This window comes from Sminthopsis crassicaudata, chromosome 4 (genome assembly GCF_048593235.1).
Source record: "Sminthopsis crassicaudata isolate SCR6 chromosome 4, ASM4859323v1, whole genome shotgun sequence".
NCBI classification, from domain to species: Eukaryota; Metazoa; Chordata; class Mammalia; order Dasyuromorphia; family Dasyuridae; genus Sminthopsis; species Sminthopsis crassicaudata.
The window spans coordinates 142,048,398-142,075,737 of record NC_133620.1 but is presented as its reverse complement, the minus strand read 5'-3'; the positions used below and the strand labels follow the sequence as shown (position 1 = coordinate 142,075,737).

Genomic DNA, 27,340 nt, shown 5'->3' with positions numbered 1-27,340 from the left:
CTCACAAGAGATTTGCAAATGTAGGACTCATTTTGGAAAATGTAGCCATAGAAGTTAGGATAGGAATAAAAAAAAATTCATTTTTGCCATAGAGGGTGGCTGCGAAGGATATGGTTATCTTGCTGAAGTCAGTTAAATCTTATGTATTTTCTGTTCAAGGTTATGTACTTACTGCCCTCTTTGAATGTCTTCTGAATGACAAAGGTAAATAGCTACAAAGCTCATTGAAAGATTTATTTTGGCAACTGTTTGGACATGTATACATATATTGTATTTAATTTATACTCTAACATATTTAACATGTATTGGTCAACCTGCCATATGGGGGGGGAAGAGGGGAAAAATTAGAACAAAAGGTTTGGCAATTGTCAATGCTGTAAAATTATCCATGCATATATCTGGTAAATAAAAACTATATATATATGTGTGTGTGTGTGTATATATATATATACATATATATATATATATATATATCTGTGTGTGTGTGTGTGTGTGTGTGTGTGTGTGTGTGTATGTGTGTGTGTGTGTATAAAGAAAGATTTGTTTTGGGGGCTTTGTGTATTGAAACATAGTGGCCATGACAACTCTCACTGGTAAGTTTGAGGGCTGTCAAGTGACTTTTACTTTCTTTCATTACTCCCAGGTAGAAGTTTCAGCAGCTGAATGACCGGGCTATTGCAAAGTGGATTTTAATGCTATTTCCTCTAAATATCTTGTGGATGATATAAGAAATCACACCTTATCAGACTACTTTCAGATCCAGAAAAAATGAATTGTCTTCTGATGGAGAATTTTTTTAAATTGGATAGTATTTTATTTTTCCAAATACATGCAAAGATAGTCTTCAACATTCATCTTTTCAAAACCTTGTCTTCCAAACTTTTTGTCCTTCCTTCCTCCCTCTCCCCTTCCAAAGACAACAAGCAATCCAATGTAGGTTAAAAATATGCAATTCTTCTTCTTCTTCTTCTTCTTCTTCTTCTTCTTCTTCTTCTTCTTCTTCTTCTTCTTCTTCTTCTTCTTCTTCTTCTTCTTCTTCTTCTTCTTCTTCTTCTTCTTCTTCTTCTTCTTCTTCTTCTTCTTCTTCTTCTTCTTCTTCTTCTTCTTCTTCTTCTTCTTCTTCTTCTTCTTTTTATAGCTTTTTATTTACAAGATATATGCATGGATAATTTTACAGCATTGACAATTGCCAAGCCTTTTGTTCCAATTTTCCCCTCCTTCCCTGCCCCCCCCCCCCCCCGATGGCAGGTTGACCAATTAATATTACATATGTTAAAGTATAAATTAAATACAATATATGTATACATGTCCAAACAGTTATTTTGCTGTACAAAAAGAATCGGACTTTGAAATAGTGTACAATTAGCTTGTGAAGGAAATAAAAAATGCAGGTGGACAAAAATAGGGGGATTGGGAATTCTAAGTAGTGGTTCATAGTCATCTCCCAGAGTTGTTTTGCTGGGTGTAACTGGCTCAATTCATTACTGCTTTATTAGAACTGATTTGGTTCATCTCATTGTTGAAGATTGGCCACCTCCATCAGAATTGATCATTATATAGTATTGTTGTTGAAGTATATAATGATCTCCTGTTCATTTTACTCAGCATCAGTTCATGTAAGTCCTCTCCAGGTCTTTCTGAAATCATCCTGTTGGTCATTTCTTACAGAACAATAATATTCCATAATATTCATATACCACAATTTATTCAGCCATTCTCCAGTTGATGGACATCATTTCCAGTTTCTGGCCACTACAAAGAGGGCTGCCACAAACATTCTATGTGCAATTCTTCTAAAAACATATTTCACATTTGTCTTACTGCACAAGAAAAAAATCACATCAAAAGGGAAAAAACCATGAGAAAGGAAAAAAAAGCAAATAATAGCAGCAGGAAAAGGTAAAAATATTATGCTTTCATCCACATTCAGTCTTCATAGTTCTTTCTCTGGTTGTGGATGGTACTTTCCATCATAAGTCTATTGGAATTGCCTTGAATCACCTTCTTGAAAAGAGCAAAGTCCTGATAGAACATCTTTCATAAAGGACCCACTATACAGAAAACTTGATGGATATAGTTTTAAGTGCCTAAACAGAGATTCTTGACAAAAGCAAGATGTAGAGGATACTTAATCCAGAATACTTTGTACTTTATAGGGGCCTAATAAATACCAATTCAATAGAATAGCAGTGAATAGATTATGTAATAGGATAGTAAAAGATGTCAGGTAATTCATTATTCTTGAGACAACCTTTGATTCTAAGTCAGCCACTTGGTCACTTTGATGATAGGAGAAATATTTTATTCAGTAGTCATAAAAATGAGTTTGTGACTTTTTAAAAAGTTTTTTACATTACAAAAATTAAAGTATACTTCCTATCATAATACTATAGCTCCTTTGGCTTCCACTTCCTATTCCCTCCCTTCTCCCCCTCTCCAAGCTATTTTCAGCTTAGGCTGAGATTACAATAAACATTTGGAATGAGACTCTTAATGTATTATGCATACCACAAGATTTTGTCCTGTGAATCTTATGGCAATATTCTATACTGAACGTTATTGTTTATGGACAGCATTGTTATCCTACAAAGAAGTAGTGTTTTTATATGTATACTTTTTTCTCTTGTCCTATCATTTCATTTTATGTTAAACACAGCATAATTTTAATGATATTAACAATATTTTTTGATCAGTAATCATGGCTAAAGCGATGGGTTCAAATACCAATTTTCACATAATACTTACCTATGTGACTTTGGGAAAGTCTCTTAGGTTATCTGGGCCTCAGTTTACTTATCTGGAAAATGAGGAAGTAAGACTAGATGGTTTCTGAAATCCCTTTTAGCTCTGTACAATCAATTCTTAATCTTTTTTCATGTCATGGACCCTTTTGCAGTTTGGTAAAGTCTACAGATACCTGCTTAGAATAATATTTTTAAATATTTGGAGAAAATGCTAATACATGTTTTTTCTTGATCCAGGTTCACAGATCCTTTGAAATCTATCTGTGGGGAACACAAGTTTGGAGTTATGATCCTATTATGTAGATAGTGTGGTGAGTTACAAAGGAAGAGCAGGATTAATCTTTGTTTTTGTAGTAATTAATCAAATATTAGAAGCTTTATTTCCTGACTTCTGGCATTTTCATTTGCTGCCAACCATGTTTGGAACTCTCTCCCTAGGATGTTCACATCCTAACTTTCCTGATATTCTTTAAGTCTCAAGATAAAATCCTACCTTCTACAAGAAGGTTTTCATTATCCCTCTTAATGCAAATATCTTCTGTTGATTTTCTCCAATTAACTTATATATACATATTATCTCCCTCAGCTCCTTTAGAGAAGGGATGTCTTTCCTTTTCTTGTATCCCTTATGCTTAGTACATTGCCTGACACATGATACATGTTTAATAAATGCTTGTTCCTTGACTTGTGGGAGAGCTGGACCTTCAGGGAAGAAGTAGTTAGTTGCCTTGAATTGTAATATAGATCAGAAAAGATAATAAAATAATGATATTATTTGTTAATCAATGAAGAATGAGTTCAGATAAGTTATCAATATCCCTTGAGATTTGGTTTCAGGCCGAAATCCTCTTAGAAAAGGGATTAGGGATGTCATTTCACTTCTTTCATTGCAGTCAAGAAACCTGCTCCAAGTGAAATGGCATTTTCCTTTTTTTTCCTAACACATTTGGGAAATCTGGCCTGATGAATTGATATTTTTCTGCTTCCCCAGAAGGCATTGGAAGGGATTAGACCATGCAAGAGAATGTTTTGTAATTGTATTCATATAGTGCTTGTATGTTGCTTTGTAGGTGAACTCCTGGATATTTTACATATTCTGTTAGTTGTTTTGAATTGATATTTGGAATGGATATAATGGAATTTTCTGTCTCTTAATTCATTTTGTTTAAGACTTGAACATTTCCTGTCCCTGTTACCTGTCCTCTTCTTTCTGTAATTTCATGAATTGGACTAGGGAGAAGTCAATTAATTAGAAAGATAAAATTGTACACTTAGATTAAAAAATTAAGACAGGAGAGGCATAGTTCATGTTTAAAAATTCAAGTATTTTAGTTAGTCAAAAGCTCAAGAGAAGTTAACAGTGAGATGTGGCAACTAATAATAATAATAATTAACATTCTCTTAGGCTTTATTGAAAGGCTGAGTGAGATGATAGATCCATTGTGCTTTATCCTATTCATTTTGGTCAGTGTGCATCTCAGGTACTGGGCTGCCACATTTTAGCAAGGACTTTGAGAAAGCTAGCAAATTTACAGAAAAGGGTAAATAGGATAGTGAGGAACTAAAACTTATGGCATAGGGACATTGGTTGATTCAAATGGGGCTAGTTAGCTTGGAGACTTAGGGGTCACGGTCTTGACTTCTGGTATTTGAAAAGTTGTTTCATAAAAGAGGGATTAGACAGTTCTGCTTGATCCAACTGGTTAGAACCATGAATAATAGGCATAGAGATACTTAGGCTTTTTGTAGGGGGAAAAAATATACCAAAGTAACAGAACTTCCAAAATGGAATGCTTGTTTGGTAAGGATATCATAAATGGGATTCTTGTTCAAGTATAAGTTAAATTGAATCAGCTTGTAGGTTCCCTTTCTACTCAATAATTCTGTAGCCAACGTAAGAGCAGATGACTTTTGATTGATCTATTCTGAAAATCTTTAGCAATGTTTTAAAGGACATAAACAGCATGGTTAGGAAGAGTGAAATCAGGTTTAGGAGAATGATCCATATGAAGCTTATTTATTGGTAGTAGATAAGAATGTGAACAGATTTAATAATAATAATAATAGTTCACATTTATTTCAAAACAATAAGCATTGATTGCACTTTGTGCTATGCATTGTGCTTAAGTACAGGAAATTCAAATATAAGCAATTAATTTTGGGAGCTATCATTCCTGTGGTATAGGGGTCTCCCTAGTGAGGAATTTAGATTGGCTCCTTCTCTGCAATTGATAACTTTAAAGATGTATTTAGATCACTAAGAGGTTAACTGTCTTGCTCAGGATCACCCTGCCAATATATGTGGAGATAGGTTTTAAATCCATGTTTTTTTGACTCCAAGACTGACTATCAGTTTTATCATTCTACCTGTCAATATTTGCTCTTTTTCCAAAGCATTTTACATTCTTTATCTAGTTTTGATTTGCTTGACTAATATATAAAGCATGAGAAGTAATAATAATGAAATAGGATTTTGTTTGGGGGTGAAGGAATTGAAAAAGGATGTAAGAAATAATGTTGAAATAATGCACTAAAAGATATAGCTAGACATTTTCATTTGATTTGAAAAGGCATTAGGATCTATTTTAGCTTTTAGAAAATTAGAATGACAGAATTTAAACAGCATGTGACTTAACCTATTTGAAGTATAAAGAATATTTGAATTTTTATTTGGCATTGACTTCCCGAGGAGGAAAATATTGTCTGGCATACTTCTTTGTTTTATTTTTTAGGGTGAGACTTTGCAGGATCATCTTTTGGATGTCCCTGTCACCCGTGAGCAATTAAACCACTATCGTAAAGCTGCAGAAAATGCTCGCAGTGAACTTGCTGCATCTCTGGTCAAATTCGAATGTGTTCAGTCTGAGGTAAGGTTTCTTTTTCATTCTTCATTTAATTGTGCTGACTTAATTCTTGATAATAGCAATTAACTCTATATGCTGTTGAGAAAGTATCCCCTTCTTTCCTCTATTGCAAAAGAGAAATAAAGAGTAACAGGACAGCAGGCAGCCAATACCATTATCTATGATTTGGTGAGAGAAAATGCCATAGTGCCATTTCCTACCACATAGCTAAAGCCAGCCTGCCTATCAGCCTGCCCACTCCCAATATTGTGAATGCAATGAAGCATTCTTTAGGAGCTAAATGGTCTATGTATCTCAAAACATAAAACTTTTGTGTAATAACACAAGCCCTGGCTCAACTCTAGAGAGAATTAAGGGTACTATTTGGGGATTAGTTAGTCCTCTCTTCTCATGTCATTGTGAGATAGAGTTCAGGAAATAGAACAAAAATCCACAGCACTTGCCACATCCAAAATGAGAACAGAAATAATGGCTAATGTTGCAAGAACTTCAGTCTTTCTACGTAGATCTTCTTTTGGTCTGAGCTGACCTGTAAACTTAGAAATCCACTCCTGATTTCTTTTACTTGAGGATTCCAAATCAATTGGGCTCTTGAAAAAATTCTGGAGAGGGACTCTTTTGAGATGCCTAGAATCCATGACTACATGTTGGAACCCACTTGTCACCTGGAAATTCAGGCCTCCTGACTCAAGTTTGAGGTGGGTCATAGCATAGAAATAATGTATCAGATATCAGGAGCTGGAAGAAATCTTTTGATTCCCTTATTTATTCAGATGAGGAAACAAAGGTCTGAAAAAAATTAAAAATAAATTATCTAATCTTATACAGCTAATGAGGTGGCAGTTCCAGGATTTTAACCCAAATCCCATTTCCAAATCCAGTAGTTTTTCTATTGTTATCATACTTCACAAATTCTAAAAGAGTTCAGTTTTTTCTGAAATTATTTCTCTACATAAGAACCAGGAACACCTTCAATATTACTACTACTACTACTACTACCTGACTAACATTTATATAGTGCTTACCATATGCTAAGTATGCTAAATGTTCCACAGTTGTTATCTCATTTAATCCTCACAACAACCCTGGAAGGTAAGTGCTATTATTTCCCCCATGTTATAGCTGATATGTTGTTGTTGAATCACTTTCAAACCTTTGGAGTTTTCTTGGTAAAGATAATGGAGCAGATGGCCATTACTTTCACCAGTGACTTGGCCAGGGTCACACAGCTAGTAAGGCTATGAAATCAAATTTGAATTTGATCAACCTCATTTCAGGCCCAATATTCTTTTTTTTTTTTTTTTCCTGAGGCTGGGGTTAAGTGACTTGCCCAGAGTCACACAGCTAGGAAGTGTTAAGTGTCTGAGACCAGATTTGAACTTGGGTCCTCCTGAATTCATGGCTGGTGCTCTATCCACTGCACCACCTAGCTGCCCCCCAGGCCCAATATTTTATCCACTATATCACCCAGCTGACCTTCCAGTTCATAGGAATGATCTTAGCATAACACGTTGTGACTACGAGGCTGCCAGGTGATTAAATTAACAGGAATATGGCTGATGAAGTTGTAGTTCAGGTGGTTGAAAAGTGACAAACTAGAGAGGTTCAAAAAGCCCTTTATATATGTGTGTGTGTGTGTGTGTAGTGGGATCAAGGCTTCACTAGGACACTGTGTTCAAAATTTGGAAATCTATTGTTAGATTTTCATAATATTGTAAAATTTGTTCCTAATATACACTTTGTAGAGACTTTCCTTTGATTCTGCTTTTTAAAGCCTGTGTTATTTTCTCTTTCTTATTTACATTTAAAAAAAAAAAACCCAGAAAGTAAACAAGGAGATGGCATACATGATGAACAGTTAAATGATTGATTGATTGAGTGTATGTGTGCGTAGATACTTTAAGAAATCACTAACAACATGAATTCTACATTTCCCATTTCTTTCTAAAAAGCAGTATGTAGCAATTTTAACAATGCAACACAGATTTTGAAAATGGGTGCATAATTGCAAAATATGCATGTTTTTCGAGAGAATAAAATCTAGTTAAAGAAATTGCTTAACTGCTGTTAGGAGTAGCTGAATAAATAACATTGTTTAAATATAATTTTTCCCTTTGGTATTTCATATTCAGATAAAGAAGATGATTTAGTGCAAAAGGGTAATCAGTGATAGGAGAGAATAATGTAAACATGGGTAAAATGATGATACTCTAATACTTGTTTTTTACATTCAGTTGCCTAAGTTTCTCAGTTTCTTCTGTTTCACTTTGTTTCTTGGTTAGCTTCTGGATCTCCGGTCTAAGATGTTTTCTAAAGAAGTCTCATGTCAAGAGTTGAAGGCTGAAATGGAGAGTTATAAAGAAAACAATGCAAGACAGTCCTCTCTTCTCATGTCATTGCGAGACAGAGTTCAGGAGATAGAGAAAGAATCCACAGCACTTGCCACGTCCAAAATGAGAACAGAAAAAACGGCTAATGCTGCAACCCAGGAGAACCAGGAATTGAAGAAGAAAATCACAGACTTAGAAACTAAATTAAAGTAAGCAAGTGAAAATAAAATGTCATGTTATTTGATATTAAGCCACTAGACTATGGGCTAAAGGGACAAAAGCAATGTGACAGACATCTCATCTTTTTTGTGGTCTTGCAATTCAACTTTCAAAAGTCTTTTGAACTTTAATATTTTTATAATCCTGTAACAATGTTTACAAATCCTTTCTTCCTACATGCCAACAATAATCTCAACAAATACAATATTCTTCAGTATTCATTCAGAATGAACACTGAATTAAATATCAGATCTACATTTTGGAACTTCTGTTTGGAGCAATCATTTACATTGTTGGATCAAAGATATGAGTAGAAGACAATTCATTTATAAACCCTTTCAGAGAGATGTGTCATGACCCAGGATTCTCTGGTATATTTTTTAAGGATTCCTGGTATCTTAGAGAAAGAATACTGTATTTAGAGTAAGAAAAATTAGGTTATGGACATATTTTTGTCACTAAAACAATCTCAGTCAAATTAAGTAATTCTCCAGATGCCTTAGTTTCCATTACCAATGAAACTTTTCTTTTTATTTCTAGTGCCTAACAATGTGTTGCACAAAGGAGGCAATTAATAAATGTTTGTTGGTTGATATATAGGGATAGTAATTCTTGGATTACACACCTTCTAAACATTAAAAGTTTAGAATAATTGTCAGTTATAACTACCATTTTTCTTTCTTTCTTTTTTTTTTTTCTTTTCTTTTTTTTCCCCTGAGCCAATTGTGCCTAGGGTCACAGAGCTAGAATTACCATTTTTCTAATAATGGGGTGCACTCATAATTTTGAATCTATTTGTAAGCAGGGCTCATTCAACCCCATTGAATTCTGGCAAAGGCTAGAAACTGATCCTGATTGGAATTTGTGATTGTCCTGTAAAGCAGATGAGCTAGCTAAATGAGGATTGAAACATTAAAAAAGCAAAACCAAAAACAAAACCCAAAATCAAAACATTCTTTCCCCCAAATTGTAATAAAGACTTTTTGAGGCCAGCAGGTGGTAAAGTAGATAGAGATCTGCACTTGGAGTTAGGAAAACAGGAGTTTAAATTTGATCTGAGACCCTTCAAGTATAACTTTGGACAAATCACTTAATCTCTCTTAGTTTCCTCATCTATAAAATGGGAGCAGTGATAGCACCTGCCTTTAAAGTTGTGAGGATGAAGTAAGATTAGTATGTGTAAAATAGTTTTAAAACTCAAAATCCTAGCCAGTATTATTTTTAGTAAATTAACAAAAAATACAGAAATAGAATTTGTAAAATCCATTTTTTGGGAGGTGAAAGTAAACTTGAGGTCATCAGATGCCAAGTATATGGAGGGGATCTCAGCCTGGAAAGGGTTGAGGCTAGCCACTTAGATGATTTTCCATGCAAATAAGTGGAAAGAGAAAGGCAAAAAATTAAATCTTATAAGAGTAATTACTTGAGAAATGGCTCTTCATCTCAATCAGCTTTGTTTCAGATCTTTCCTTTTATTAAGCATATGCAGATCGCTCAATCCTTTTCTAGGCTCTTACCCTCACCATATGTAGTTCTTAGGTACTTTTCTGAGAGTTGAAAATAGAGTGTTTTGGGGGTCTATCTTGAGGCCCAAAGAATGAATACAGCACCCCCCAAAAAACCAAAGTCCAAACAAAAAACCCTATGGAACAAACCAAAACCCCAAAACAGCTGGATGAGTCATAGCAAAACTAATCTTTTATTGTTCTACATTTTTCTAAATAGGAATATGATATGCTTTTGAGGGCATGTAATTATATGCTTTTTTCATATAGAGCATAGTGAAAGAGTTTATAAGAAAAAATAAACATGGCAAGGAGAGAAAGCAATTGTAATGAGTGCATCTTAGTATTGAATTCTTCTTAATGGCCTTTTTAGAGTATTAGAAATGGCCTTGGCTATTTCAGAAAGCTTGTCAGAAATTCTGAAATGAAAACTCAATATTGGAATGTAAGCTTATGTGAACTTGAAGGATTTTGTTTGGCTAGCCCATCTTTATGCTTTTTGAATACTAGAAGTTGATTGAAATTTTGGTCTACCTCCTCCCATTTCCAAGGATTACACTTGATTGTTCTCTTTGTAACCAGAAGAAAACATTCCTTTCAATGAGGAAGTGACCTAAGATGCCTTTTCTTCTTGAAACATGGGAATATTGAGATATCCTTTACATTGGCCCCATGCCCAGAATGCTCTCCCTCCTCATCTCTCTTCCTTCTATCTTCCTTGACTCAACTCCAATCCCACTTTCTACAAGAGACCTTTCCTAGTCTCCTCACTTTGGAATTTATATTTCCATTTTTACTGTATGGCTCTTGGATATATAACTAGTTGTCGCCTGTTGTCACATGCATTGAGCTCCTTGAGGGCCTTTTTCTGTGTTATTGGTATCCAATAGAGTGTCTGGTACATAGTGTTTTATAAATACTTATTGATTGACTCAATGTTGAAGCATTTATTATGCACTTATTAGGTACCAACTATTCAGCTAAGCACTGATACAAGCACAAATACAATCAAGAAAGGCAGGCTTTGCAGTTAAGGACCTTTCATTATGATTGGGAAAAATCATACATAAAGGGTGCTGGAAGGGAGAGTAGGTTGGCTCCATGGTATATAGCCAGGAAAAGGGACAATTATTTGAACTGGGTCCCAGCAAGATTAAAGACTATAGATTTTAGCACCTGAAAATGGTTCCTAAATTAAAACAAAATGATTTACAAGTTAAAACATTTTCTCCTTGCTTTTCATGTATTTAATGGGAAAGAGGTATGATTTTTCTGTATAGAAAATTCTTTCTCCTAATGTAGATCTATAACTGTCCTGAAACTTAAAATCTTTGAGTCTGTCTCTAGTGTTTTGAATTTAAATGACTTACCTAGATCATATAGCCATAGCTTGTTTAAAAAAATATTTTGATAACTATTTTTAAATTTTGAACTTAAATTCAAAAAGTAAAAATAAATCTAGCTGTATTTCAACATCACTGGTTTCCTTTAAATCCTTTGTAGCTTTTTATAGTATTGTATCATTTTTTCACTTAAGAATATTATTCTGAGAAAGAGTTCATGGACCTCCATAGACCCTAGACTGCCCCAAAAGTGCATGACATATAAAAGATAAAAGAATCTCTGGTTTAGAACAAAGAGAAGTTATTAAACTGTGGTTCCTGAAATTCTCATGTAAAATTATATTGGATGAAAAGGGGTCTCCAGTGAAAAAAGTTTAAGAAGCTCTGCTCTAAGATCTTACTTATTGATGAGTTTTCCATTTAAATTGGGAATGTCAGGCTATAAATCAGGGATTAGTTAGTTGTCCTCAAACTAACAGACAGCTCTGGAGTTTCCCAGTTTTCAAATCCTACATGTCTAACATTTTCTTGTGAAGATGAGAGGATGGGGAAATTACAGAGACAATGTCAGTCACAGTAGGTGAGCTAATTTGTAGATCTACTCAGTTTTATTCCTGATGTTTTTATATTTAGAGGGGTTTTACCTTATTCACATGGGAGGTATATTCTCCATAGGCTATCATGCCATTAGTGGGCACACACAGCCACAGATATAGAACACAAATGAATAGGTAACATACATTGAGGGCATATATTCAGGGAACATACATGAAGGGATACATGGAAAGTGCAGACTTATGGAACTGTCTAGGATAACTAACCTATTTGATGCTGCAGAGATGCTGACATCCTCTGGTGATCATACTGTTCTGTTATCTGATGGCTATTAAGTCTCCTGTCAGCTAGACATCTCCTCTAGTTTTATAGTTATTAGTCTTTTTTCTGCTACTATCTGCTGTGCTATTTCTCTGGGCTATTGTGAAGAACAGATTTGTTGTAAAGCTCTCTGATTACCTTAAAGTGCTATATGTTATGATTAGGATTTTTATTCAGTTCACTAGTGCTATCTCTTAGGGTTTTGGCACCCATCAAATAAAGAGTGATGACTAGAAAAGTGTCTCCCTGACAAAAACAAGCTAATCTAGAGCTTTAGTCCATAATTGAAGTTATGTACTGGTGAATTTAGCTACAGGTAGCCAAAAAAAAAAAATCAGCCAACAAATTCTTGGCTAAAATTGTATGTTTAAACTATCTGTATTTAGGACTGATTCAAAATCTGTAGTCCTAGACAATTATATGATTTAGGGTTAGACATTTATTGCAACTTCTTTTAAGTCCCTTGTTGTGATACAGTTTTCCATAACTCAGATCAAGGATTATGCTTCCTGTTTCCCCACATGCAACAATCTACAGGGTTAGATGCATATTGGAGGTACTTGGAAGCCCATTTTGCTCTTGGTCTTCTTGTGTATGAATGTAAATGAAATTGAGCAAGAACAAAAATTAAATGTTCTCCATGCTATACTTATACTATATATTTTACTATATATTTCTCTTAGCTTGTTGTTTAGTTGTTTCAGTCAGTTGTGAGAAATAACTCCATTGGACTTGGGAGGAGTGAAGTTAAGTCTTTAATTATACAACTGAAGAGGTAGGTATCCTACTGAATAGGACCTCTGGAATCAATACTTGTGTTTTTTTTATACTTGAAATAAATGTCCCTTCCTTGATGTCCCATTGGCTGAGTACTATCCTATCTGAAGAATCTAATTCCCCCATTATATCTGACCCCTTCTCCACCTTTAATTACATCTCATAAACATTTTTTATTGTAAATCTCCACCCTTGACTACATTTACCTTTTTCAAATTGAAATTCCTTATCTCTGATTACATTTTCCTTTTATTATTCATTTATTTCCTAGTTCCATATCCTAGCCTTCATTTCTTGGGTTTCAATTTTATTTTTCTAATTTAAGTTTCTTCTGTATTTCTCTAATTTATTTTTCATAACTGTGGGAACTAAAACCCCCATCCAGTTTTCAGGGTCCAACTCTTTGTGATTCATTTGGGCTTTTCTTAGCAAAGATACTAGAATGCATTGCCATTTCTTTTTCCAACTCATTTTACTGATAAAGAACTGGAGGCAGACTTGTCTCTAGACTTAAGTAATTTACCTAAGATCATATCACTAGTAAGTCTCTGAGGCTAAATCTAACTCATGAAGATGAGTCTTTCTTACTCCAGGTACTTTATCACTGAGTCACCTTAGTTGCCCTTTATCCTAGTCACAAAGGTCTTAATTTTATATTTTATTCCTACCAGTACAAAATTGTTATCTTCCTATACAAAAAAAGCAGCTTCCCTGTTGGCTCCCCAAAATGTTTGTTGCTACTCCAACAAAAACAAGAAATAAAAAACTAAGCATGCAGTATTTTAAAATTTTAAATAAATTACTTTAAACTATCCTAAAGGGAGAGGGAACATACCTTGGTTCTTGTTTTAGTTCTATATAATCATGGACAAGTCACTTTATCTGTTGAGGTTTTACTTTCTTGTTTGTAGAATGAGGATGTTGGATTATGATTTCTGAGGTTTCAAATTACTTTTTCAATTTAATAATAAAATAAATATTTCTTAAGTACTTACTATATGACAAGCACCATGTTAAATGTTGGTGATGTAATTAAAAAAAAAGAAAGAAAGCTCTTCAAGGAGCTTACAATATAATGGGGAACACTGAAAACAAAAGAAAGATGAAAAGGTGGAGGTCATGATAGTGGTAGAGTGTAGGCAAACAGGACAACTGGTAGAAAATGAAGAGTTGGCTGAACTTCTTGGCTCTCTTTACTTTTTTTTATTTTCATTTTTTTAACAGAGCAATAAAATATTTATTTTTTATAAAGTTTTTTATTTTCAAAACACATGCATAGATAGTTTTCAACATTAACCTTGTATTCCAAATTTTTTTCTTTTCCCCCTTTAGATGGATGGTAAGAAATCTAATATATGTTAGACATGTGCAGTTCTTCTATATATATTTCCACAATTATCATGCTACACAAGAAAAATCAGATCAAAAAGGAAAAAAAAAAAAGGAGAAAGAAAATGCAAACAAACAACAATAACAAAAAAAAAAAAGTGAAAATACTATGTTATGATCCATACTTTGTCCCCACAGTCCTCTCTCTGGATGTAGATGGCTATTTTCATCACAAGACCTAACTGGTTCTTGGCCCTCTTTAAAGAGAGACTTTATGAAGAGATCTATGCTCTTTACCCTTTCAGGCAGGAAAGCAGAGGCAAATTCTAGGCTGCTAAAATAAGAAAACATATATTATTTTAGGATCTATGATGTTATAACTGCTCAATAATGGGTATTTTATTTTAAACACATTTAAAATCTACCATACATATTATTGAATTTAAATTTACTACTGATTTTAGGTTAGATTATGACTGAAAAGAATTGGTGATTGAGGAAGGTAACTGTGAGAAACATTTTGTAACTAGACCTAGGGAAGGAGAATTCTTGTCTAGAATTATTTTTGTTCTTCCTGCTTCATTTTGGGTTGTAGCTTCTAGTCAAAACATGCAATTTGCTAGCTTAAGGGAAAAAAAAGGCTGGCTTCTAACTGTAGCCAACTTATTTTTCTTAAGCAAATAGCATTCTTATTGAAGCCTCCATGAAAACAATAAACTGGCATATACAGAAGTGTTTACAATGCTCAATTTTGCTTGTAAAACATTGCATTCCACTATTGTTAATTTTGATATATTTGTTATTTGTTGATTAGAAAGTGTTTAAAAGAAAATGAAGAAAACAAGAACCAAACAGCTAAGAACAACAAAAACCTTGAGGAATTTCTAATACAACTTTCTGGCTGCTTAGAAATGGACCTGAAGAATGAAGAGGAATCTCAGGAACATTTAATTTCAAAGGTGTTTGTTGCAAATTTGACAAAATTATTTTTTATAGAAATGGTAAGAAAAAAAAATTATGTGGGAAGGAAATTACACTCAAATCAGAAGACCTGTCACTAACCAGATGACTGACTTGATTGAAGTCACTTCATATTTTCTCATTTTCCTTTTATGTTAAATGATGAAGTTAGATAACATGATTTTGAAGGTCTTTTCCAACTTGATCTTAATGGAATTATACGATTGCTTAATTGTTTTTAAGCATAGATTGGTAAGTCTAAAAAAAGAGTAAGCACTCTTGATACATATAAAAACAATAATAGATTCTTGTCCTCAAGGATTTTACATTCCAGTGCAAAATGAATAGATAGATGCAATACATATATACAATGTATATGTTTGTATGTATTTGGCTGTCCACCTGTTTTAAAGTAGCATTACCTACCTTTCTAGTTAGAAATAAAACAAAAGGAAACATTGCTCTCAATAACATTAACATTTTACTTTGGATCTTTATAAAAATAAAATAGGAGTTTAGTGAGCTTAAAGTTAGCCACACAGACAGACAGACAGACAGACACACACACATACACACACACACACACACACACACACACACACACACACACATATACTTAAATCTTAATATCAGGTGGCAGCTGATAAACTAAAATTAAAATTATTTGCTTCAAATAAATAATACACATAGCTCTTTATTTACAAAGTTTAAAAGGACCTACTACATATAAGTATACAACATTCCCTGGTAAAAGACTAACATTCATTGGGTCTTAGAGAAGTGGGGTCTCTCTCTTTCAAGCTTTCTTTGTTCTTGTTGTTTCTAGCATTCTGCATATCCCAAGTAGAATCTCCTACTTGTCCATTAACCAGCATCTGGCTGTTTCCATGCCTGTAGTCTATTACTTCCACAAAGAAGTGACATGCATTTTCTCATTGGGCCAAGCTTAGTAATTGTAACTTCAATGTTCTGAGTTTTAAAAACTCAATGCTTTGAGCCATAGTCAAGCAAAACAAATTCCCACATTGGTCGCATTCAAAAGTATGTCTCTATTTCTGTATTTTGAGTCAATTGATGTCAAGAAACTGGAAGCATTCTTTATCAAATCAGAGATTAACATAATTGAATGGAAAAAAAGGGGAAAAAAACTTCAATTAATAAATAAAACTAGAGGTTTGTTTGAAAAAAAATTTTATAAAAAGTATCTTTTGCTGAATTAAGTTAACAAAATATATTTTATATGAATAGGATTAACATGCTAGCACAGTATACAGAGGTCTGAACTTGGAGTCAGAAAGTCATTAGTTCAAATCTGGCCTCATGTGATTCTGAGGAAATCATTTAATTTCTGTCTGCCTCAGTTTTCTCTTGTGTAAAATGCAGATGGAAATAGTTCCTACCTCTCAGGACTGTTTTAAGGATAAAATGAGACAGTACTTGTAAAGAACTTAAAATGAAAACTATGAAGTTCTATATAAAATGCTAGTGTTTATAACTACTATTACTACTGCTGCTACTGCTATTGCTACTACTGTTATTATCACCATTACATGATCCTTGTCATCTTCTCTTAACTCATTGTGTTAAGAGAATTTCTGTACCTGTCATACTGCTGCCAGAGATTACATATGCTTTATTTTATAAATGGGAAAATGTAACAGTTGACTCTTGCCACTATTTCCCTAAGACTATTCTTTGATTAATATTAACTTGATTGCTTAGTAGACTCATCTGCAGGATTAAAGGCTGCCCTTGAGAATGTGATCTTTCAAGCCAATGTAGCATTTGTTATTTTTGCTCCTTGGATCAGTTGGCCCTTTGAATTGTGTAGAGATCAGCACTTGTTCATAGAAAGTAGTGTAAGAAGTTGTTCATTTTTATTTAGGTTAGGGAGCTGCATAAGGAAAACACACATAAGAAAGAACAGATTGTTACTCTTGAAGAGACTATAAATGTCCATGAGATGGAGGCAAAAGCAAGCAGACAGACCATAATGCGACTGGTTTCAGAAGTAAACAAAGAGCAGAAAAAAACTGCTTCCTGTATTGAAGAGAAAGAAATGCTGAACAAGGTATTGTGTATGTGTTTCTGTGTGTGTGTATGTATATTGTGCATGCATGTGCATGCATGTGCATAAGCACTTGTGGGGCTCACAATTGTAGAGTTGAATTGGCCAATGGAAGTAGACTCATTGTTCTGACTGACTTTGATGAAAGAAAAAAAAAGGCAAACATTTTCTTAGAAGTAACTATTTAAAACAAATTTGTTTTATTTTAAATAGTATCCAGGCAAAAAAATCATCTCAGCTTACTTGACTTCTATTTTGCCTGATCTATTTGAAAACAAGAATTAAATATGGATTGTATTTTAATTCTTTATCTTCAGCCTTGAATTTTAAAATCCTGGGATAGCAAATGATTAATTTCTAAAAAACAAGAAATAGACCGAGTTGAACACTTGAAGCAATGAAACTATAGAAAGAAAATTAAATTGTTGTTAAAAGGTCATTTTTAAAAATAAAAGATTTTAGAAAATGAGGAGAATGAGAGTCACTTCTACTTTATTGAGAGAAGACATATTTCAAAAGACATATCAATAGACAAGATGGGCTATACAGGAAGGATATTTTCTTTGGTTGTCTACTCAGAGACTCAATATTCACTTGAGAGAGGATGATCAGTGGTGACTAGAGATTTAGCTATTTATTAAGAGCTCACTATATTCCAGATTTTTGTGCTAAGTTGAATAGAAATACAAATTATGTACTATAGTTTCTACTATCAAGGAACTTATATTCTAAAAGGGAAGACAAAATCTTAGGGGGAACTAGAAGGAGGAAGAGGTAGGTTATTCATCAATTGGTGTGATGTGAAGCTAGACAGGAAGTCACAAGGAAGCTGGGAACCTGGAATGATTAAAATAAATGCTTATCTATTATAGCTGAGGGACTCAGGGGCAAAGTCCAAGTTAGTAGTGGTGGTGTGGAGTAGGCCAAAGCACAATATAGCACTATGGCTGAGAATTGATGATATACATGATAACTTTTGAATTGATCAGGTGTACCTTTTCTATTACCCTTGAACTAGTTTCCACAGATTAATGAATGTGTATATCAGCAAAACCAACAAACATAATACTAATTATTTGTACTTATTAATATAATTAATTAACAACAAATATTTTTCTGGTTTTACAGTGTGTTTGTGAATTTCAAAAGAATCAGTTTTGAGTGTGACCCCAAAGTCAACATGAGAATTCCTGGTTCTTATCTCATATTTTCCCCTGTCAGTTGAAAACCTTGCTTCATACTTCACTAAAGAAATCATTATCATTCATCAAAAGTTCACTCTTCTCTATTCCTTTTGTGCTATACAGATATATTTTCCCCACTATTTCCTCTATCACCCCTGCAGAGGTAGCCCTTGTTCTTGCCAAGGTAAATGCCATCCTTGATCCCAGCCCATATTTCTATCTTTTTCAGAAGATTTTCCTTTTTATCCTTTTTATCACCCTACTTCTAATCTATCTTTCCATTTATTAGCTTTTTCTTTGCTTTCTACAAATAAGTCTATGTCCTCCTGGGCCTTAAAAAGCCCTCACTTGATCTAATTGTTCTTGATAGCTCTTGTCCCATATATCTTTTTTCTTTCTTTCTGAGTTAAGCTTCTAGAGAAAGCCGTCTACAATAGCCATTTCCTCCTTTTCTTCTTTTGCTAGCATCTGAAGCCTCTATGGTCTTATTTCTTAATTCATCATTCACTTGGAATTGCCTACTCCAAAGTTATCAATAACCAAGTGTAGAGGGCACAACTTTGGAGAAGTATACTTGAAAGAAGATATTAACTCAGTGGAACTTATGAGATAATGGTTCTCTAGTTCACATATATACTTAGTGCTTAGTATGGTGATGTAATGGTTCTCACACATAATCAGTATGCTCTAATGATGTAATTACAATAAGGCATATAAGGGCTAACAAGGACTGGAAGGTAGACATTTTATCTTTGACCAGCCTCATGGTGGCTATCCTGCCACCTCCACTCCTGCACTAAGATCGAGGCTGGTCTGGAGGACTAGAATGCTAGTCTTAATTGCCAAACCTAATAATCTTGCCTCAGTCATTATTTTTGACCTCTTTATAGCCTATGAATCACCTGGTTACTCTTTTTAACAAAGGTCCCTTTATGCAAATTATTGTAATTATTACAAATCCTCTGTAGGATTATTTTTTAGAATAAAAGTGTTGTACTCTGTTAAGAGACCTTTTCTGCATCTATTGAGATGAACATGAAGTTTTGAATATTTTGGTTTTTAATATGAATGATTATGTTGATGATATTTCTAATATTCAACCATCTTTGAATCCCTGTTATACATCTCACTTAGTCTTAATGAGTAGTTTCTTGGATAAATCATTATAGTGTTTGACAGGATATTGTTTAAAATTTTCATGTCAATATTCATTAATGATATTGACCTATTATTTTCTTCTGTATTTTATTTTTCCCTGTTTTAGGTAGTAGGTCTACATTGTCTCATAAAAGAATTCTGGTAGGTTACTTTCTCAATTTTTGAGAATAATTTGTGAAGGAGAGGTAATAACTGTTCTTTATGAGTTTGATAGAATTCTCCTGTAAATCCATCAGGACCAGTAGTTTTCCCCTTTGATAGTTCCTTTATAGCTAGCTGTATTTGATTTTCTGAGATTGTGGTTATTTAAGATCTCTACCTGGTCTTCTGTTATTTTGGGTATTTTATATGTTGGAAGGTCTTCATTTATTTCTTTTGTGTTTCTAGTTTTGTTAGCATATAATTGTGTATAACGTGTTTATTCTTTTTATTTCTTCTAGTTTTGCAGTGATTTTTGCCTTCCTCATTTGCTATTTTACTGATCTGATTTTCTGTTGCCTTCTTTTTTAATAAGATTAATAAAATCTTTTCAATTTTATTAGTTTTCTCAAAAAGAAAGCTTTTGATTTTATCAGTCAATTTCAAGACTTTTTTTGTTCTAATTTATCTATTTCCCCTTTATTTTTAAATTTTTTTCTTTTGTGTTTCATTTAGGTTTATGTATTTGTTGGTTTTCTAATTTTTAAAAATATGTACTCAATTAATTAATCTTTTCTTTTTGTATTTTCTTTAGGTATATTATTAGTAAATATATAATTTCCTCCTTAAAGATGTTAACTGTATCCCAGAAATTTTGTTATGTTTCATCATTATTATTTTCTTTTACATAGTTATTCATTGTTTTTATGATTTATTCTCTGGCCCATTCATTACTTAGAATTTCTTAAGTCTTATTTGGGTTGATGTCTTTTGTTTGTAATTCTGAATCAATTAATATTTTTATTGTTTTATGGTCTGTAAGGGACTATTTCTGACTTTTTACATTTGTTGACAATATATGTGTGCCCTAGTACATGATCAGTTTTTGTAAAGGTTTCATATAATACTAAGAAACATACATACATATATATATGTATATATATGATGTATATTCTTTTGCTATCCCATTTAGAAGACTCCATAAATCTTTTAATTGTAGTTTCTTCAATGATTTGTTCAGTTCCACATTTTTCTTTTATTTATCTTTCTGTTAGACTTTACCAAAATTGAGAAAGGGATATTGAAGTTTCATCTCACTATGGTATTGCTGTCAATGTCTTCTTGAAGTTCAGATAATGTTTCTTTAATGAATTTGGAAGCTAAAGCATTTATAGCATATAAGCTTATTTCTGATATTGGTTTGGTTCCTTTCAGCATAGTATGGTTTCCTTCTTTAACCCTTTTTATTTTTTTAATGTTTGTTTTTGCTTTGTCATATAGTATGATTTCAATTTTTGCTTTTTTTTTTTTTTGCTTTTTTGAATCCACTTGCTGCTTAATAAATATTTTCCCATTCCCTCATCCTCCCTCTCTCTGTATATGTGTATACACTAACATATTTTAAAAACATGTTTCTCATAAACAACAGATTGTAGGGTTTTGTTTTCTTTTCCAGTCTGTAACTGCTGTTAATTTTATTTGATCCATTCAAATTTAAAATTGTGAATATTAGGGACTTATATTTCCCTTTATTTTATAATGCCAGAGAAACTGAGGCAAGATAGAGATTAGAGAGTTTTTAATATTTTATTAATTGGAGAGTTTGATTGACTGGACAGGACTCTCGTCTCAAAGTATCCAGTGGTGAATGTGAGTTCTCAATGACACATATACACATGTTTCAGCTACAGGAATAGACCAAGGCAGGGGCAGAGTCAGAACATTGAAAGTGGGAACAGACTATCAATCTGGTTCTGACAGGGTGTTGGGAGACACCAGACATTCTGGTAGATTGGGATAAAGAAGAACAATGACAGGATAGGGGGTAGGACCATAAATTTTTGATGACAGAAGGTAGTTAGAAGCCAGGAAGTCTCAACTCCCCCTTGTCTTGAGTCACATTGACACTTTATAACCTTAGAGCAAATGATCCTCAGTCTTAAGGAACCAGAGTTTTGCAACTAAGGGGATTGAGGCAGAACAGTTAAGGAAACTGAGGCAGAACAATTGAGGGAAACTGAGGCAGAACAATTTAGGGAAACTCAATCAGGGCAATTAAGGAAACTGAGTAAGGACAATAAAAAGAAAACTGTGGCACAACAAGTCTCTAATCCCATTTTCTTTTTTTAAAGCTGTGATTTTTTTGTGTGTGTGTTTTGTTTTGTTTTCTGCTGTAAATATAGTACTATATTCCTTCAGTTACTTTACTTTAATCTTATTAAAACAATGGCTGTTCCCAAACTCTTTTCTCCCTTCTATTCCTTCTTTTGTTATTTCTTTCCTTTGGGGGTTTTGCTTATTGTTTCTTGTCTCCTCCTGCTTTTATTTGGTTACATAAGTAGTTTTTTTTTTTTTCCTTCTTTCCGCCTGTTCAACTCAATCCTATTTATAATTTTTAGAAAGTTCATTTTTTTACTCCTTTTCAAAAAGAATTCCTCACTCTTTACATAATCCATCCTTTTTTCCTCTCTATTTTGGAACTTCATTTACCAATTTGTGGCCTCTGTCTGATTTCTCTTTTCTCTGTATTCCTCATATAAACAGAACTTTCAAGATGTCTCAGGGATTCCCATATTCCACTGTGCCTTAATCCCAAAGCAATGCCAATTATTCAAGGGTTAGAGAGGACACAGACTCTCAATAGGGTTCCTTTCCCACAAAGTCTCAGATTAGGCAGCCCCACACTGATTTATTACTTCCTTGGGTTACTTCATTCTGCCCCTCCCTCTCATTTGCTTCAAACTTTCTTTCTAGAGTTCAGCAATCACTCCCTCAAGTTCCAGTTGCCCCAGGAGTTTCACTCTTCTCCTCCTAAGTAGACTTTTCAAACACAAAATCCCTTAGGCCACACCCATGATAAGATTCTAATTTTCCTTCACAGATCATCTCTTTTTGCTATTAGGAGCATTCATCAATGGAACCTTGCCTTCTCTCCTATCAAAGCGATTTCCTTTCTCCTTCTCCCCACCTTTAATATCCTTTCTGTCACTTCTTCACTCACTCTTTCATTTTTGAAATCATAGTTAAAACTCTCCCCTTATTGCCATCCCTTGATGGAATGAATGGTTTGCCATAATTATATGGTTGGTTATCCTAAACTGCATGCCGAGTAACATTGCTCTGTGGAATACATTATTCTAATTCCTATCTGCATTTTCGGGTGGGTGCAGAATTTGAATTATTTGAATTTCTTTTCTTTGGTACTTGATGGTCTTTCTTCTGATTGCTTATACAACTTGTTTCTGAATTGAATTACTCAATTTAACACTATTTTCTTGGAGTTTACAACCTTGGGTTTTTTTTTTCCCCCTTTCTGGAAATGATCTATAATTTTTTTTTCAATTGGTATTTCATTTTCTGTGTCCAGAAGTTCTGAACAATCTTCTTATATTATTTCCCACTTTATGATATTAAGTTTTTTTTGTCCTGTCCTTTTCTTCTAAGAGACCTATGATCCTTCTATTGTCTCCATGCATTCAAGATCAGCATGTTTTGCTTGCATGGTGAACATAGTTTTTCACATTTTTTTTTTTTACTTCTTTACTTTTAGATTGTCCTTTATTTCTGTATATTTTAATTCCCACCCCCCCCCTTTGTTGAGACTTGCTATTGCAGATTTCTCCTTTTCATTGTTTTCCTTTGTTTTGTAACATTTCTTTCATAGGTACCTGAATTTACTTACTAAATCTGGAGGGCATATATTCTTCTGTTGTTAACGGTTTTTCTTGATTATTATTTTTTTAAATGTTCAATTTCTTCTTGAGTTTTCTTCTTGAGATCTTTGATAATCTTAGTCTTTTTTTTTTCTTTTTTTTTCTTTTTAGTAATCCATGATTCATTTTGTGATTGTGTCTTCTATGATGGTGGTTTCCTTTGGGAAACATCTCAGGCTGTTCACATTCTGAGTAATTTTTGGGTGGTTAGAAATGGCCCCACCTAGATAATGTGCTCTTTCTCTCGGGTTCAGTGCAGTACTTTACAAGGTGTCTCCTCTACCCGCTTACTGGCAGTTGAAAGCTTTGTAGCATGGATGATAGAGTTGTTTCCCTTCAACCCTACCTGCCCCAGAAGTTCAGTGCTTTGTGGCACTGGTGCCTTAGGGTTGTCTGTTGTGGCACTGACTTTTTGCCATAGCTTAAGAAAACTTCTCTACCCTGGAAATGGCACTAAAAGCCTGCCACATAGACTTATCTGCTAATATGGCTTCATTGCTAGTAGTGTGGAAGGTGGAGGAGGAAGGGTGATGAATTAGAGTTCTGTGGGATGGGTGCTAGACCTCTTTCCCAAACTGACTACTCAGAGGCATCTTCAGATATAAACAGGAAGCATTTATTCAGTTCTTGAAAGGAGAGCCCTGAGTACACCTGAGCAGACCCAGAGCCTCTCAGCTTCCATCTCCCTGGCCTTGAGAGCCAGAATAGTGATTAGCTAAATAGCAAAAGATTTGAGTTCATTGGATGGACTGAAAAGGAAGTAACCCTTGACCAGTGATCAGCAACGCTACTTCCTTTGGGTCACATAGCTTCCTGAAGCACAGGCCTAGGGTCTGACCTTTCCTGCTCTACAGACGTCTGAGAATAGGGATCACGTGACTTTCTGAAACTTAGGCCTGGGGTCCTACCCATTCCATGTCATAGACCTTTTGAGAAATCTTCACCTGGTCGCATTCAGTTCCTCCTTTTTTTCACACGTTTGAAGATTTCTCACACCATTCCTGATACATTTCTTCCACCAAGATATCCTTTTTACCTAGGCCTTCAGGCTGGTTGCTCTCTTCAGTATTAACTGTAACCTGCCCTCTACCATTTAGAACCAACACCTGCACATCAGTGCTTTAGGAGCTATTTTAGCTAAGAAATCCTAAATTAGTTGAATGACAAAGGACATAAGCAAGTTGATGACAGGATATTGCTGCTTAAAGCAATGATCAGGAATCAGAGACCCTGCTTCCACCAACTTTCACTGTTTGTCTTGGAAACTGACAGATTGTCATTTGGCAGCCAGTTTCTATAGAAGTAGAGCACTGTGGAGTTTTGGGGCCTCAGGGCCATTGTCCCATTGTTATAAACTTTGTCACCCTGATCTTTGGTGGGGGGTGGACCTGGGTTAGAGAAACCCTAAAATCTCAACTCCTCCAGTCCTTTGGGAGGGTCCCTACCCTCCTGTTCCTAGGGAAGCTCCCATGGAGATCTGCACCTACAAATTCAATTGGAGATTTTGGCCTGGGGCATAATCACCACCCTTTATTGAATTGAAAATTAGTCTTTCATCTCCCTAGTCTCAAACCTTAAAAGGCTAATAAAAAATGACTCTGTACTCCAAACCTTTGCTAAAAATCTTTTCAGGATTTGGTCCACTGGAAAGTTGTTTTTCAGTGTAAACCCATCTTTGCTAAAAACCCACCTTTGCTAAATTTCTTTGGAACTAGCCCTCTGGGAAGCTGTTTTTCAGTGTAATAAACCTCATCTGCAGTTCGGGATTGCAAATTCTTTCACAAAATTCTGAGATACCAGCCTGGGAATTTCTCACCCCTCATTTCTCACACCTCAACACCATCATTCCCAGCTCAAGCAGTCCAGCCCCAGATTCATTTGGGATAAAGGGATGGAGGTTTCATCTTCTGGAGCTGCTTTTGACTGACAAGGGTATAAAGCTGGCCCTGTCTAGTGGGGTGTAGATTGAGAGGGGAGATGTAATTTGTAGGCAGCATCCGGTGCTGAATGTCAGAATCAGGTCTCAGGTGACTTCAGGTTGACCAAGTAGTTGGAATTTCATGATTTGGAGTCTGGAAGAAGCAACTCTTACAAGTATATTAAAAATACAAGGACCAAATATGAGCAAAAGAATAAACAAAAATGGAGTTACTATGGAGGTTACTGGGGACAGTAACCAGGAACCCCACCCAAAGGAAGATTGGGGGGGAGATGAGGCTATCATGAATGCCTCTCATCCAGGCAGCTTTTCCTAGGATAAATATCAAAGAACATTTACCCCAAATTTCTGCTTTTCTTTCCTCAAAGGCAATGGTGGAACATTGTGGCCTTAAGTGCTTATGATCTCCTTTAGCAAAAAACTCTGGAGCCTTTTCAGTCTTATAAGGGAAGGCTTTTACCCATTAAGTACAGGTGTTAACAAAATCAAAAGCAGTTTGAAGCCTCTGCCAGGGGGCATATATGCAAAATCCATCTGCTAATCCTCTCTAAGTATGTACCCCTCTTCCAATTAGGCTTTCGGATAGGAGGGTTTAACAGCCCTTTCAGAATTTACTTGCCTGGGAACTATATAAAGGAGTCAAGAGTTGGGAAATTAAAAGTGCCAGAGTAAGGGCAAACAGGCTGCGGCTGGCCAGCTAAATCTGCAAGCTGTTTTCCTTGGCCTGAAGTGAATCCTCCTTCTTTTACAAAACATAACTGAAACCTCTCTAGGTTCATGAATAGTTTATAATCATTGTTCCCCTGTGTACTTAATGAGTAAATGTTTGGCTGTCAAAAACCCTCTTTCTTTCCATGTAGCCCCCATGAGTATAAAAAACATGAAAAACATTTGAAGTCAATATAGCTATTCATTCTCATTTCTTTCCCCCATCCTAAAGCTTTGATATAGGCAAAAATGCTCCAAACCTGGTGGGGAGTCAGAATCTCCAATGATTGGCTCAGGATGAATTAGGGGCTTCCTCAATTAGAAGAGCTGTCGCAGCTAGCTCTAAGGCAGGAGGGTCACCCCAAGACACCAAGTTTCTTTGAGAAGTAAACAAGGGGTCTAGGAAAGGGTTCCAGAGTCAAGACCCCTAGGATCTGGCCCTGCCTTCCATCAATGTACAATGTAAAAAGTAGGGCTAAGTCCCTAAGAGCTAAGGTCAATTTAGCTTTCAAGGTCTTAAAAACTGTGGCCTGATAGGGCATGATAAGATTGTCTGCTTCCTCATCCAGTGAGCAAAAGAGATGTGGGAGGTAGACCAAATACTTGAGCAAAGTGGACCTTCAGACAAAGAAATTCTCACTTTAGGAAGCAAGAAAATTAAGGGTTTATGGAAGCAGCCAGCAAAGCCTCCAGGACTGGGCTGCGGATCAAGCTGTCATTTATATACTTGTATTGTGCTTATGTCTTTCTTCTATTGACCACTTGCTCTGATTACAGAAATTTGCTATAAGAGGAAAAAGCAGGGACATGATTATAACATAATCAGTCAAAACTGATTCTTCAGGTCTTAAGGCCGAGAGCACATACGTGATAGAAAAAAACATCTTTAGCACAACAACCAATCATGTGGTAACAATTCCACCTTATAGCCATACTCAAGTATAATCAGGAAACAACAACAACAACAACAACAACAACAACAACAAAACAGAACTGGGAAACTGAGTCAGAAGGATCCCACCTAAGATGGTCCTCCTAGCTCTTGGCCAGATAAGACATCCACCTGTAATAGTTTAGGAAGGCATCCCTCTGAATAATTTATGGCATTTCTCTGGAATGGTGGGTACTGACTTAATGATCCATCAGGCAATTATATCCAAATTCAAAATTCAAAACAATATTAGTTACAGTCTCAAGAGATTTCATCTCAATAGTAAGTTTCACCAGTCAGGGGCTTCAGGTCTATATAAAAACAAACAACAAAAATCTTACAAACCATTGTGCACAACCTATCTATCAAATGTGCTTGCAAGACAGTCAAAACTAATGCAGGGATATCAAGTTAAAATTCTGTTGTGGTTACTTACAGCATATATAAACAAGGAGACCATGTACATTTAAATAAATAATAGATAATTTGCTGAATGGGTTTTGAAATAACTATTTTCAGAGAATTTGCAGTTAATTAGAAATCTAAAAACTTCT

General features: G+C 34.7%; 1 protein-coding gene across 1 annotated transcript in view; it reads left to right on the top strand.

Annotated features, from left to right (window-relative positions):
* Positions 1 to 27,340, top strand: part of CCDC170 (coiled-coil domain containing 170) — a 115,873-nt gene that overhangs the window by 14,364 nt on the left and 74,169 nt on the right. Inside the window, exons 2-5 of the mRNA XM_074309539.1 lie at positions 5,477 to 5,611; positions 7,891 to 8,147; positions 14,802 to 14,946; positions 16,833 to 17,018. Coding sequence (XP_074165640.1) covers positions 5,477 to 5,611; positions 7,891 to 8,147; positions 14,802 to 14,946; positions 16,833 to 17,018 — 723 coding nt within the window. The remainder of the gene's footprint in view (positions 1 to 5,476; positions 5,612 to 7,890; positions 8,148 to 14,801; positions 14,947 to 16,832; positions 17,019 to 27,340) is intronic.